General features: G+C 41.1%; 1 protein-coding gene across 1 annotated transcript; it reads left to right on the plus strand.

The window, feature by feature from the left end:
• Positions 1–10,986: 10,986 nt before the first annotated feature.
• Positions 10,987–14,883, plus strand: LOC110869032 (beta-fructofuranosidase, soluble isoenzyme I). Its single transcript, XM_022118330.2, has 7 exons — positions 10,987–11,384; positions 11,831–11,839; positions 12,159–13,018; positions 13,120–13,284; positions 13,573–13,808; positions 13,899–13,986; positions 14,525–14,883. Exons 1-7 carry the CDS (start codon positions 11,063–11,065, stop codon positions 14,735–14,737), a joined length of 1,893 nt encoding a protein of 630 aa, XP_021974022.1. The 5' UTR covers positions 10,987–11,062; the 3' UTR covers positions 14,738–14,883.
• Positions 14,884–15,249: the final 366 nt, after the last annotated feature.

A 15,249-nucleotide genomic window follows, 5' to 3' on the forward strand; every position in this document is an offset into this window, starting at 1 on the left:
GACCTCTTGGAAGAAAGGCGCGAAAACGCTGCCATCAACGAGGCCAAATATAAATTCAAACTTGAAAAATACTACAACGCGCGCGTCCGCGTTTGTACTTTCAACCCAGGAGACTACGTCCTACACGACAATGAGGCATCTAATGCCGAGCGCCCAGGCAAACTCGCCCCCAAGTGGGAAGGACCCTACCTCATCAAAGAGGTCTTAGGGAAAGGCGCGTACAAATTGCAAACACTAGAAGGCGAACCTATCGCACGCACATGGAATGCACAACAGCTTCGACGCTGTTATATGTAAGCCATGTTCTTACATTTCTCTATGTAACCTATCGGGCCGCTGGCCATTTGCAAATAAATAAATAAGCAATTTGATACATTACTGTTTGTTATTACTATTACAAATGCGTGTTCCACTTTGCGGTATCCCAAAAACAGATTGGCAAAATCTTCATTAGCGATACCCATACAAAGTGGTAACCACACACAAATATTGTAATAGGCCAGCAAAAGGCAAAAAGACTTGCATATTTATCCGGCCGGATAAACAAGTTTTTGTTAAACACTTAACACAATTCCTGAGCCCAAAAAGGCAAACAATGGAATTGACGCGGACTCATACGACAAAGGTATGGAGTACACTCGACCCCATTCACAAATAGATAGAGTTCCGGACATATAAGCTTTTACAAAGCTTACACAATTCCTGAGCCCAAAAAGGTAAACAATGGAATTGACGCGGACTCATACGACAAAGGTATGGAGCACACTTGACCCCATTCACAAATGGGTAGAGTTCCGGATATATAAGCTTTTACAAAGCTTAAGCAATTCTAAAACCCTCACACGGTAAATAATAGAATTGATGCGTACTCATACAACAAAAGTATGGAGTATACTTGACCCCGTTCATAAATGGGTAAAGTTACGCATACATACGTTCAGACATGCAAGAATTAAAAACACTTATACAAACTGAACAAAGAAACTTTGTATTCAAAAAATTCAAGCACCCACATGATGCTTAATGAATTTACATAAAGTTCCTATTCTATACAAGAGGAATACAAAAAGGAGGCACACTAGCCAACCTAAACCCTATTTTGTACCGCTGGTCCCCGCATCTCCTCCGGCACCACCAGCGGGTTCTTCCTCTTCCACATCCGGATAAAGCATCCGCAAGCGGTCAACATAGTCCGCAGCCTCCAAACAATCGTCCAGTTCCCCTACACAGGCAAGGGGCGTATCATAAAAGGAGACTTCGGCCGCTTTAAGAAGCGACTCGGTGTCCACACCATGGAACCCGGATCGCTTATCAGTATAACCGCCTGCGGATAATACATTGATATCCCCAATGCAGCGGTTATAACCAGCTTTAAAGCCTGCATCACGCGCGCGATCCCTGACTAGATCCAAACCAGCCGCGGTCTCAGGGGCATTCATGATAGCCTCAACAATCTGCAATAAAAGGATCATAAGTCTTGAATACTAATCCAAGCAAATGTAAAGGTAACGGATACTTACACGCGCGATACCGTGAGTCCGCAACCACTCACGGTCAGCCTCCAGCTGGTTAAAAGAGGACACCAAGGCATCCTTGGCCTCAGCAGCGGCGTCAGCCCGTTTTTCCGCAACAGACACGCGGGCAGTAAGGTCTGTAACCGCGACCTCCCGGGCCTGAACCTCAGCCTGTCAAAAAATAGCAAACAGTTTACACGATAAACATTTACGAAACAAGGAAGAAAGTAACACAGTTAAAGAAACATACCTGCAGGCTGGCAACAACTTTGTCCAAACGAATGCGCTCCGCATTCGCCTCTTCAAGAGCCTTAGAAGCACGGCTCTCCCTCTCTCCAGCCTCCTCAAGGGCTTTCGCGGCACGAGCCCCGGCTTCTTTGGCCTCTTCAAGCGCCTTCAGGGCGTCGGCCTTCGCCTGCAGCGCTTTAACAGAAATGGCCTCAGCCGCAGCTTTCTCCTGGCTCAAGGTAGCGTTCGCTGCCTTGGCATTTGTCAACTCCTTCCGAGCATGAAACAGAATGTTATTCTGCTTAGCCCAAGATGCATTCCACTTCTTGCGCTCATTGGACATTTTTTTCATTCCAACTCTTGCGCTCTTCAGCAAGAAGTTTAGCAAGGGTACGCACCTGTTTCAGCTGGGCAGCAGCAGCCCATTCAGAAGTCTGCTTCTGCTTCTCAAAAGCAGCCTTGTCTTTCTCGAGCTGCTCCGCACCCGCACGAGTAGCCTCGACCAACTTCTCCGCCTCGGCCCGCATGCTAGCAGCTTCTTCCTCGCGGCGGCCCAGCACCTTATAATCCTCCAAAATGGCATTTGCTACAATGGAAGTCCCTACCAGCATTGTTGAGAGCTGGTTTATACGCAGCTCTCGGGGTGCGGCACGGGCACGCTCGACTTCAAAAGGGGTGCCCAGACCACCCAGAATCTCCTTGCATGCCGCAGGGTCATTAGAAATATCGTCCCCCTGCATAACAGTCCAGGGGGGTCGGTGATACACCATACTGCGACCCTGGGAGTATGTGCGGTAGTAATACTCCAATTCAGACTCCCCAGGCTGAATTGGAGGCCCATCATAACCCGCACAACCAGCAGACGAGCCGCTACCCTTCTCACCAGCAGGAGACTTCTGCGGCTCAGCATCCTGCTGCCGCACCTCAGCATCAGACTTCTGCTTACCGGCATCTGAAAACCTCAAGTCCAATCCATCACCCTCATTAGGAGAGATCAGATTGTCCGAGGAATCCACAGTGTCAAAAATCCGGTCAGCAGTCGTTTCCACCGTCTTCTCCAAGAGGGGATCGCGAACCGGGCCAACCAAAGGGACCGTAGGCTCCTGGGGCACGACAGTCTCCTTCGATACCCCCGCACTCGCAGCAGCGGTATGCGGAGGAGACGCAGGGAAGTCAAAGAAAGAATACCCCGCATCTCGGGATTCTGCAACACAAAGAGCATTAATGATTATTCCCACCTATTGTACATACAAAACAAGGAAAAGGGATATACTTACCAGCAGCAACTGTAGGTTTCTTTTGCGCCGGAGCAACTCTCTTGGTCTGCAGTCTCCGACGTTTCGGTTCACCACCACCAGCAGCCTTCTGCTCTGGTCCCCTTTTCTCTCCAACAACGGGGGGAACCACAGCAGTTCCACCCGCAGCCGCACCACTACCTATAACACCCAAACCCTCAAGGGTGTCAGATACTACGACGTAATCGGTATATCCCCGAGAACAAGATCGATAGGTACCTGCGGCTTCAGAAACTGAAGAAGGGGCAGCTGAGCCTTCAGCACTCCCCTTGCCACGACCCCGCACGGTTTTCTTCACCGTTTTCTTCTCCACAGTCTTTTTGGGGACGCGTTTCTCAAACTTCCCCAAATCCGCAAGGATACTTGGATTAACACAATCAACAAAACCAGTCAAAAAGATAAACTGAAAAAACTAATGCCACGTACGACATACCTCTTGCGTCTCCCAGCACCGGGGCATCCAGTACCGCACGCGACGGTACGCGGAAGTTGCTAAGAATTTCAAGGTTGAAGCCTTTCTTCAGCTCAACCGCAATCAGTTCAACCTGGCCCTCGAAATCGGGCTCAAACATTCTCCACAAGCCAACCGCATCCGCTGATACATGCATGCAGGTTACTACAAGGCTTAGGAAGTAAGGAAAATAACAAAGTGTAAAGAGCTTACCACCACCCTTTTCCCGCAAAACGGGCCTTTCCTTCCTATCTGGTCTCGAGAGCATCATCCGCAATATCCACAGTTGATCGTTATCCAACTTCTTGAGTTCAATAGGCCGCAGCCTAGAGAACCAGTCCACGGTCTTTGCGGTAGCAACAGGAATATCTTCATCAGAAACTCCAACGTTGACATTCCTGAAAGACATGGTAGCATAGACCGCGCAGGCTTTCACATAGAAGAACCTCTTCTTCCAGCCTGTCACACCCTTAGGGGGCTCATCAACTTCAAGCTCCCATGCCTTTGAGTAAACGAGAAAAAACCGGTGTTCACCGTCAACTGGTAGAACCGCCGGAAATTTTCCACTGTAATGGGCAAGCCATAGGCACGGAATGTGTATTCAAAGTTCCTAATGCGGAACATCCCAAAAGGACTAAGTTGGGAGATATGAAGATGATAATACTCCAATACCTCCGCAACAAACACCGTCACCGGCAACCTAAGGTTGCCGTCGGTGAAAAAATCAGCCGACAAGGTTATATAACCGGCCGGAGCATCGGCAACGGTGTCCCCCACTTGTGGGTAGGTAGCATCCCAATCTTTGGCTATCTGCACAGTGGCCATCAGGAGTTTAAAACCACCCTTTGACCACTTCAACACCGGTAACCCACCACCGGGAACGTCAACGTCATCATCTTCGTCTTCATCAGCCGATACTACCGGCTGTTCAGGGTTTTCACCCTCCACAATGTGTGGATTTGATGGTTCAGCCATCAGAAAATATCAGAGATAAGAAAGAACGTGAGTAGAAAAACCAAAACCCTCACTGGAACTTCAAGGAATTTCGTCAGAGAAGACAAAGAACAAGGTTTCTCTCACCGGCAAATTTTTGAAATTTCAAACAAGTGAGGGGAAACCACGAACGGTTTCCCCTTATATACCCATCGCAATTAATGCGGAGGGAGAAAACAAATCATCACGTTCAAAAAGAGCGAATCGCACGACACCACGTGTCGAGTGCCGTTTCCGTTGACGGTTATCACGCGCGCGTGGCCGCCCACGCGCCTGACACAAGAGACGTTTACACTCTTCGCTACAGTGCATTTAATGCCTCGGGCAGTGCAAACGTCCTTTCATTTCAGCACATGCCAGGAAGATCTCACCAACTTCCACCAACTCACACGTGAGATCAGCCACGTATGCAACAAAAAGCGACTACATTATCCAATTATAAGCAGCATGCGGTTTCTCTGGTATACCGCACCATAACCCATACCGCATGTCGTTTTTTAACATACCCCTAAAAATAGGTAAAAATATATATCTCTACACTATAAGGGGGTATAATACCTATCCGCACTACTCACGAGCACACGTGGAATATGCGGACATGACACACACGAGCCCGTTCAGGTGTGTCAGATGCTCAGAACCAGCGTTGTCCGTTGGACTGAACCGCATCTCAGACACAGGGGAACCGCATTGCCTTCATTCTCTTCAAGCTTCAAATCCCTCCTGTCTGGTTCACAACCGCAGAGGGTACATAAACACCTTCTTTAACAAAAGGAAGGAAGGGAATGCACGCGAACGCACATCAGCAACCCTGTCTCCTGAACCTTCAAGAGCTACATCAGAGCCACACCCGCTTCGAGCAAATGTGGTAATGCAAAACCACAGACACTCACGAGGAGCTACGGACATAACCATAGCTTCCGCAGAGTGGTTGCTACGGAAGAGCCAAGCTCACTCCACATCACCGAGCAATGCTACTGCAAGGCAAACTCGGTATTGGAGCGGGAAGGTAAGTGGCTCCAAAACGAACGCAGACAAGCGCTCTAAACGAGCCCTCGTCGAACAACAAGCGTCCGAACAGCGGTAACAAGTCTGCTTATGACTTTGTTTGCCCGCCTATGGGCCGCATAGAATAAACAATGGTGGGCATACCCTTGCCTATGACCATGTTTATTTACCCATAGTACGAATATACATTGTTCGACCAAACATGGCCAACAATGACGCAACGAGGTAACCGCAAAGAACGTGCGGTTACTAGAGAGCTATGACGACAAACACGAAAACCCAACAAAAAAGGGATCGTCGTCTCATAGCTAGATGCTGAACATAGAGCTAGAGCAAAGCACTTACAAGCATCAACAACTTTTGATCCCAGTCTCAAAGATTGGTCCAAAAGTTTTCTGTTCTTCATGCACCAAGTCAACAATTGGTATGAAGAAAAGACCACCTTTAAAGGATGGGAAACCTCTACATACCTTCAAACCACCATCTCAGAGGTTGGTTCGAAGTTTGTGCAGCATTACTAACAAGGTCTCCAAGAGACCTTCGGCACAACAACAGGTGGCAAGCCACCTGGTGACATAAATCGGCTGAGAATCTCGCATCAGACGAAGATTCCTTCACCGATACGGAAGAGGCGTCAGATGACCCTTCCAGACCTCCAGCTTGATTTACATACAGAAAAGACCACACATGGTCTAGGATCTTCTCCAGACTCCAAACTACCTTCCAAACACCATAGTCCAGTACTCATCCCACATACAACTTGTATGTGGCAGCAACACTAGACTGGGGGGACTTGAAGGGGTATGGTCCCAGATCTCGCGTCAGCATCGACCGCGAGTGACCATTACCCTTATCAAAACCCCCACTAGCTAACAACCTACTTGTGCCCATGCGAGAACGCGTCGGCACAAGGGTTGAATCCAATCTATCTAGTAACGAAGGAGGACTTACATGGAACATGAGAACGGTAGAGTGATGCGACATAGCATCACATCTGGTGTATGAAAACGGAAGTATTCACAGCGATGCGGCATCGCACCGCATCCAGTGAACACTTCTATCAATACAAGAAAGCCTTACCTTAGGCATAGAAGAAGATGAACGTAGCGGTGCGGCTGACACCGCACCATACGGGCATTTTCGTCACGACAAGGGATGCAGACAAGACGACGATGCGGCTAGCACCGCATCTCGCGTATTCCTTGATCACAAGTAGGAGACGCGGTAACTTCATATGTTACCGCACGTAGCGATGCGGCTTGCACCGCATCCTATGCACTCAAGCAAGTGGTACTGACACCACAGTGCAAGTGGCACAAATGGCAGTTACCTGTCAGAGCTACATAAGCAATGGACTGACGTGGCGTAACCTCCATAACCGACAAGCCTGACACACCTGAAAAGGTGCAGCACGTCGTCAGTCCATCCATCATCATCCTCTTTCACTCCTCGGCTATAAATACCAACCCCAAACCAGGTTTGAGGTATCTCTTCACAACTCTCTCACTACTACTACTATCTTACTTTGCTTCCCAAGCAAACTACTGATTCTCACGCCGGAGAGTGGTAACAAGGAGCACCCCCCACCCCATCCTCCTTGTTACGAGTCACGGCTTGTTTCCTTGTGCAGGAGATCAACCACCGGTGATCCAGCCAGCGATCCTCGAGAGGAAGGGATTAACCCTTCTTGACGAGACAAGTGTGTTAACCCTACCCGGTTAACCATTGTTTCATCAGGTTTATACATAAAATTCGTAAAATTTCAGTGATTAAGGGTCAACAGACTCTCTTGACCCCCTTGGTTCTGTCTGTGATGGCAGTACATGTGTTTCTTTGCCCATAACAACAATTTTCGCCGATATGACATAAAATTTTAAATTTTCTGGGAAATTGGTAAATGTATTATTTTGATGAATGTACAACCTTAAATGTGTTTTTTGAGTTATAAATCTAGTATATTTTATAGCAAGATTACGCTAATGTATGTGTGATATGTGTCTCGAGCATAAAGATTATCCGAGTACAATGATATAACTTGTATTTTGTTTTGTCTTGTCAATGGTTTAAAGGGGGGAAGATATATAGTGTAGATGAGTTATGGTTTATGGAATATAAAAAAGAGTTAAATGTCATTTTAATCCCTGTAGTTTGAGCCATTTTGCCAGTTTAATCAAAATGTTTCATTTTTCGCATGTGGGTCAAAAAACGTTTCAACGTTGCCATTTTAGTCCACTGGATTCACTTCATCCATTTTCCTAGTTAACAAGAAAGGTAATTCGACCATTTTATATGACCAAATTGCTCTTCTAGTTAAGAGAATTACATATAAAATGACCGAATTGCTATTCTCGTTAACAGAAAAAATGGACGAAGTTAACTCAGTGGACTAAAATGCCAACAGTAAAACCTTTTTGGACCTACAGCCAAACAATGAAACCTTTGAACTAAACTAGTAAAATTACCAAATTCATAACATTTAACTCTATCAAAAAAGAAAGGGACAATTGCACACTCAAAAGTAATTTCCTCGACTAGCTAGAGTTTCTTTGATGTACTTGATATAAACTAGTTGGTTGCACCCGCGCTCTGCGGCGGGGCGACCCGACTTTTAACAAAATTTAATTGAAAACGTAGACGCAATGATAACGTGAATGGTGTGAATCCGGTCGGTGTTTGTTCGGTTCGTTACGGTACCAGCACTCGCTATAACAACCAAAAGAGAGATAAAAAAAATAAAGTCATTATATGACCAAAAGGATATCGATACGTGTTTTACATTCATCGAAAACAATAAAAATGAATACCGATAACGGTACCGAACTTGTGATATGACCAAAAGGATATCGACACGTATTTTACATCATCGAAAACAATAAAAACCGAATACCGGTATCGACGTTGTTCGGTTGGTATCGACACGGTTCATTCCGTTACCTATACAATACCATAACTTTATAAAGTAAACGAACGTAAATTATTTAATGGATAAAAATGCAATTAAAATAAAAAAAACAAAAAAAAATAACAAATTAGAAAAAAACAAAGGAATATGACAAATCAAAAACACTCAAAAAAGATGTGTGGCAAAACTCTAAAGCACGCAAAGTAGACTGGCGCAAACAATTGATGTGGTTTGATATATAATAATTATTATTTTTCTTTTGCTAAAAGTGGATCGAAAAAGCAAATTGTTTATGGAGTAGTTGAGAAGTACTCATCCCTCCGTGGTTATTATTCCGTCTTTTTTTTCATTTTTCTTTACAATGTTTATTTAACAATACGTTGTTAAAAGTTTGTAAACTTCATTTTTATTTAAAATTGTAGGTATTATTATAATTTTATTTAAGAAAAGGTGACATGCTTTGCTATGAAAATGCTAAGCAAACGTTTAAATAGGAAGATTCTTGGCTTATTTCGACTGTAAATATATTGTATGAAAAACTCTCTAGGTTTTATGTGATCAATCGAGAGTGTTAAAGATCACAACCTCTATAGATAGTGGTGGGTACTTATTTGTTGTGCTCTTAAAAAATAATATAACTTGTTTTTTTTATTAACTATTTATAAGTAATTACACTATTTTTATTTAAGAAAAACAACAAATTACTTATTAAGCATACATAAGACTTTCACTTCAAAACGCAAAACAGGTAGTTGGAAACGAACAGATCTAAGCTAGATTTAGAAGTATAGAACTGGAATTGTAACCGAGTAACTTGCGAGATAACTGCATACCTCCTCGTATTTGTGATCGTGATTTGTTCCTTTCCACGAAATAAATCCAAATCAGTAACTATGAACTTACCTATGATGAATCACTCGCATGTTAGTCGGCTCGTATCCAGATATGTTAACATCGCCTTCCTGCCAAAAGCCCTATATAACGGAGGTAACATGTGAATGATCAATCAATCATACCGGACTCCTCACCTTTCGCACATGCATCAGTCTCATCCACCTCCACCGCATCCTCTACCGCCAACGACGGAGAGGACAGCGACAACGATGAAAATGAGGAAATACATATACTGATTACAACGTTCAGACTAATTCACAAACCGGCAATGCAATCAGAGACCAATTATTTGGCTTGGGAGATGGAAAATTACAGTATATTTTGAACATGAAAACTGAGTTATAGAGGAGGAAGAGAAGATGAGTGAGTTATATCACAGTACAAAGCCTGCAAACATTAATTGATCCCCCTTATAAAAATCCTCTTTTCTCTATTTTGAAATTCAAATGAAGCGGTTACATTATTTATCTATTTTAAATAAATGAAATGATATAATTTAAATAAATAAAGTGATTAATTATGATGTAATAATGATCTAAGAAATGTTGAGTTAACATATGTCTGCGACCGACACATAATCTGATAGTCAGCGTAAACTCTCCTTTAATAGTAAGTAAAGACTTGTTTATATGTTGTTCGGCACTTCGGCCGATATTATAAATCTTGATGAGGGGTGATTTTAGTTTTTCTTTTCCTTTTTTACATTTTAATTATCTATCATTAGTGACAAGTTTGACGAATAAAATATACATTATTTGCAAAAAAAAAAAAAAAAAAAAAAGAAGAAGAAGAAGAAGAAGAAATAAAGTTACGGGGACCCATCATTTGTTTAATTCAAATATCAATTCTGGGAATAATTAATGCATTCAAAGAGTCTTTCATTTTCAATGATATAGAATTGTTTTAGAAAATGACTTGCAATCACTTCTTCCACTTCGTATTTTAACAAGTTGCGAATTCCACTCATGAAAACACCTCTTAGAATCTTGATTTATTTCATTAAGACTTCAACTTGTAACCCGGTTTTATTTATGTTAAAAAGAATACTTGTTGGAATTTTCGGTTACATTTCTTACCATTTTATTTTTTATAAGCATATTAACCAAGGAAATTACAAATATAAAACCAAAATAGCCTCAGGTGGGTTCAAGAAACATTACTCACCAAACCATGTTCTTCCTGTCTAGTTTTCAATATTAATTACTGTTTTCGTCCCTGTGGTTTTTCAAAAATCACTATTTCAGTCCATTAGTTTAAAAATTGCGATTTCAGTCCCTGTGGTTTCACTTTCATAACCATTTTAGTCCCTGTGGTTTCACTTTCGTAACCATTTCAATCCATTATTCTGTTAAGTACAGGGACTGGAATGGTTACGAGGTGGACTGAAATGGTTACGAAAGTGAAACCACAGGGACTGAAATCGTAATTTTTAAACTAATGGACTGAAATAGTTATTTTTGACAAACCACAGGGACGAAAACAGTAATTAACTCATATTTTGATTTCTATTTATATATGTTTCTCAAATTTACAAAATGAAACGGTTTATACATTTTCCATTCTAACTTAACAATAACTTAACAAACTTCTTAATTCGTGTTCATCTACTACATGAATATGATTATATGATAGACTAAGAAAAAGGTGTCACTTTCTTAATTGGAATTTTCTTGCTCCAAAATTTCTATAAAAACCTCACTAATAAACCCTCATCTTCACACACCACAACACACTTAAGTGCGTGTACATAATAAAGAAAAAACCCTCCTGCCACCACATGATGGCTTCATCCACCACCACCACCCCTCTCATTCTCCATGATGACCCTGAAAACCTCCCAGAACTCACCGGATCTCCGACAACTCGTCGTCTATCCATCGCAAAAGTGCTTTCGGGGATCCTTGTTTCGGTTCTAGTTACATGTGCTCTTGTTGCTTTAATCAACAACCAAACATATGAACCACCCGCGGCCACCACATTCGCAACTCAGTTGCCAAATATTGATCTGAAGCGGGTTCCAGGAAAGTTGGATTCGAGTGCTGAGGTTGAATGGCAACGATCCGCTTATCATTTTCAACCCGACAAAAATTTCATTAGTGGTACGAAGCTAAATTTTCTTAGAACGACTGATTCATACACCCTCTAAAAGTATATAACAGTGCCCGCTATAGGACTGTAATACTCAACCACTTGAAAAAAAAACTTTTTTTTTTATAAAACACCTTTGATCACCACTTCCCAAATTTACTAGTTACATTTTTTAATTATGTAAGTTATGTGTCCCTCAAATGTAGGTAATTTAAATTAACCATATATGTTATTTAATTTGATTAAAAATAAAGTTAAAACATGTAAGTTGATATGATATATTATTATATACAAGTAAATAGTTGGAAAATAAATAAGTTAAAAAAGGTTTAATGTGTAATAATATTAAATTATTATGTGTTTTAAGGTTTATTTGAACTGATTCAAATTCTCTAATGTTTTTTTTTTTTCATGTTGGCGACATATTCTTGACAACATGGGTGATTCTGGCTTCTAGATCCTGATGGTAAGCAATAATTATGTTGATATACATTTTAATATATAGTTTGTTAAGTGTTTTATGGTTTATAGCTATGTTTTTAACTAAAATATAAATAATAATAGGAATAAAATAACTTAGAAATAATAAATTGTTTGTGAGTAAAAAATAAACAAATTTGGTTGATACGTGATCATACATTATATGTTCTGTTTCACAAATAAATAGGAAAAAAAAGACAGGATTATGGTTGGTGATAATGACATATTGAATTATTGTACGGATAAAATGTTTCAAACTTAGAAATATTTCCTAAAGTACATGGACATGATTGAATGTGACACAGGCCCAATGTATCACATGGGATGGTACCATCTATTCTATCAGTACAACCCTGAATCTGCCATCTGGGGCAACATCACATGGGGCCACTCGGTATCGAAAGACATGATCAACTGGTTCCATCTCCCTTTCGCCATGGTTCCTGACCATTGGTACGACATCGAAGGTGTCATGACGGGTTCGGCTACAGTCCTCCCTAATGGTCAAATCATCATGCTTTACACGGGCAACGCGTACGATCTCTCCCAAGTACAATGCTTGGCATACGCTGTCAACTCGTCGGATCCCCTTCTTATAGAGTGGAAAAAATATGAAGGTAACCCTGTCTTGTTCCCACCACCAGGAGTGGGCTACAAGGACTTTCGGGACCCATCCACATTGTGGTTGGGCCCTGATGGTGAATATAGAATGGTAATGGGGTCCAAGCACAACGAGACTATTGGATGTGCTTTGATTTACCATACCACTAATTTTACGCATTTTGAATTGAAAGAGGAGGTGCTTCATGCAGTCCCACATACTGGTATGTGGGAATGTGTTGATCTTTACCCAGTGTCCACCGTACACACAAACGGGTTGGACATGGTGGATAACGGGCCAAATGTTAAATACGTGTTGAAACAAAGTGGGGATGAAGATCGCCATGATTGGTATGCAATTGGAAGTTATGATGTGGTGAATGATAAGTGGTACCCGGATGACCCGGAAAATGATGTGGGTATTGGATTAAGATATGATTTTGGAAAATTTTATGCGTCCAAGACTTTTTATGACCAACATAAGAAGAGGAGGGTCCTTTGGGGCTATGTTGGAGAAACCGATCCCCAAAAGTATGACATTTCAAAGGGATGGGCTAACATTTTGGTACGTAGTTTTCAACTATAAAAAATGTAATTTAGAGGATGTGTGAGTTTTCCTTTTTACTTTTTTTAAAATTAAAACTCTATTCCCCTTTTTCTTTATAGAATATTCCAAGAACCGTCGTTTTGGACACAAAAACCAAAACCAATTTGATTCAATGGCCAATCGAGGAAACCGAAAACCTTAGGTCAAAAACGTACGATGAATTTAAAGACGTGGAGCTTCGACCCGGGTCACTCGTTCCCCTTGAGATAGGCACAGCCACACAGGTAACGTTTTAAGAGACTACCATGCAAGTATCATTTTTTTCTGAATGTGTTATACCCCTATATTATGTAAAAAATAATTTCACATATAGACCCATAAATACACAAAATCTTTAACCAACATTTGTTTATGAAAATCAACAGCCAGATTACTAAACTCCAATGCTACACGTGTTAAATGTTGTAACATGACCATAAAAGTGTAACACATTTAGAAAAATAACTCCTTTAGTAAATGTCTCATATTTATTAATTGAATGTCAGTATTCTTGTATGTTTTAATTGTCACAGTTGGATATAGTTGCGACATTCGAAATCGACCAAAAGATGTTGGAATCAACGCTAGAGGCCGATGTTCTATTCAATTGCACGACTAGTGAAGGCTCGGTTGCAAGGGGTGCGTTGGGACCGTTTGGTGTGGTGGTTCTAGCCGATGCCCAACGCTCCGAACAACTTCCTGTATACTTCTATATCGCAAAAGATATCGATGGAACCTCACGAACTTACTTTTGTGCCGATGAAACAAGGTTTCTTTGCTTGATATCCGTTATATATTCCTCCTCTCAATAAGTGTCGCATTTTTTTGTCAGTTCACGAACATAAACGAACTTATGCAGATCATCCAAGGATGTAAGCGTAGGGAAATGGGTGTACGGAAGCAGTGTTCCTGTCCTCCCAGGCGAAAAGTACAATATGAGGTTATTGGTACGTAAAATTTATACCAACTATAATAATATATAATAAAATATAATAAAACGTCAATAACTATCCTAACTAGTTTTATGCCTGCCCGTGTTGCGGAACACTAGGCTAAATATTTCTCAACCAATTAAAACAAAACACTATCATAGTTTTGCTAGAAAAACAACTAAAACGATGACAAAACTGTAATTTGTCATCACCAATGAGCGATCACTAGCGAATAAAAATTACATCGAGACAACCAATTAAAACAAAATACTACCATAGGTTTGCTAAAAAGCCAAAACGATGACAAAATTGTAATTTTGAACTAGGAGCAAAATCGTAATTTTGACTGGGGTAGAATTGTAATTTGTCAAAAGCTACAACGATGGCAAGACAGTAATTTTGAACTATGAGTAAAATCGTAATTTATTCGGGCCACTACATGACACTATTCCCCCCTCATGCTCTTTATCTAATGTAATGTAATATTTAAATAAAATAATTAAAAGCAAACTTAAAGATAAATGATAAATCTAATAATAATAACTAAACGTAGGTGGATCATTCGATAGTGGAGGGATTTGCACAAAACGGGAGAACCGTGGTGACATCAAGAGTGTATCCAACAAAGGCGATCTACAACGCTGCGAAGGTGTTTTTGTTCAACAACGCGACTGGGATCAGTGTGAAGGCGTCGATCAAGATCTGGAAGATGGCGAAAGCAGAACTCAATCCTTTCCCTCTTCCTGGGTGGACTTTTGAACTTTGATGGTTAGATTTTGGACCCTATATAGTTATTATCATGAAGCATAAGTTTGGACTGGAGGGGGTATTATTGTAATTTTATATGCATGTTCTATTACTTGTGAGTTTATAGTATATAATTAAATTATTATTATTAATATTCATGTGTTACTTGTTTCCGTATGTTAAGTTGTATCAAAGCAAGGAGTGGGATCAAATACAAACACTTAAATTTGTAAGAACTGTAAGAACCAACACAAAATTGACAAGTGTCCATCAATAAAAAAATAGTTTAGGGGTAATTTAGACCTTTTGACCATATATATTTATAACTAATTAAAAATAATTACAAAAAATATAATCAGCACAACACTATATAATTAGCATAACATCCTTAATTGTTCTTCATTATCAGCACATCGTGCTCAATCGTTCTCCATTATCAATATAAACGACATTAGCACAACATCCTCAATCGTTCTCCATTATCAGCACACCAGATGTGCTGATTATATCTACTTTTGGTGTTTGTTTGTA

Source organism: Helianthus annuus, chromosome 7 (assembly GCF_002127325.2).
Source record: "Helianthus annuus cultivar XRQ/B chromosome 7, HanXRQr2.0-SUNRISE, whole genome shotgun sequence".
Lineage (NCBI taxonomy): Eukaryota > Viridiplantae > Streptophyta > Magnoliopsida > Asterales > Asteraceae > Helianthus > Helianthus annuus.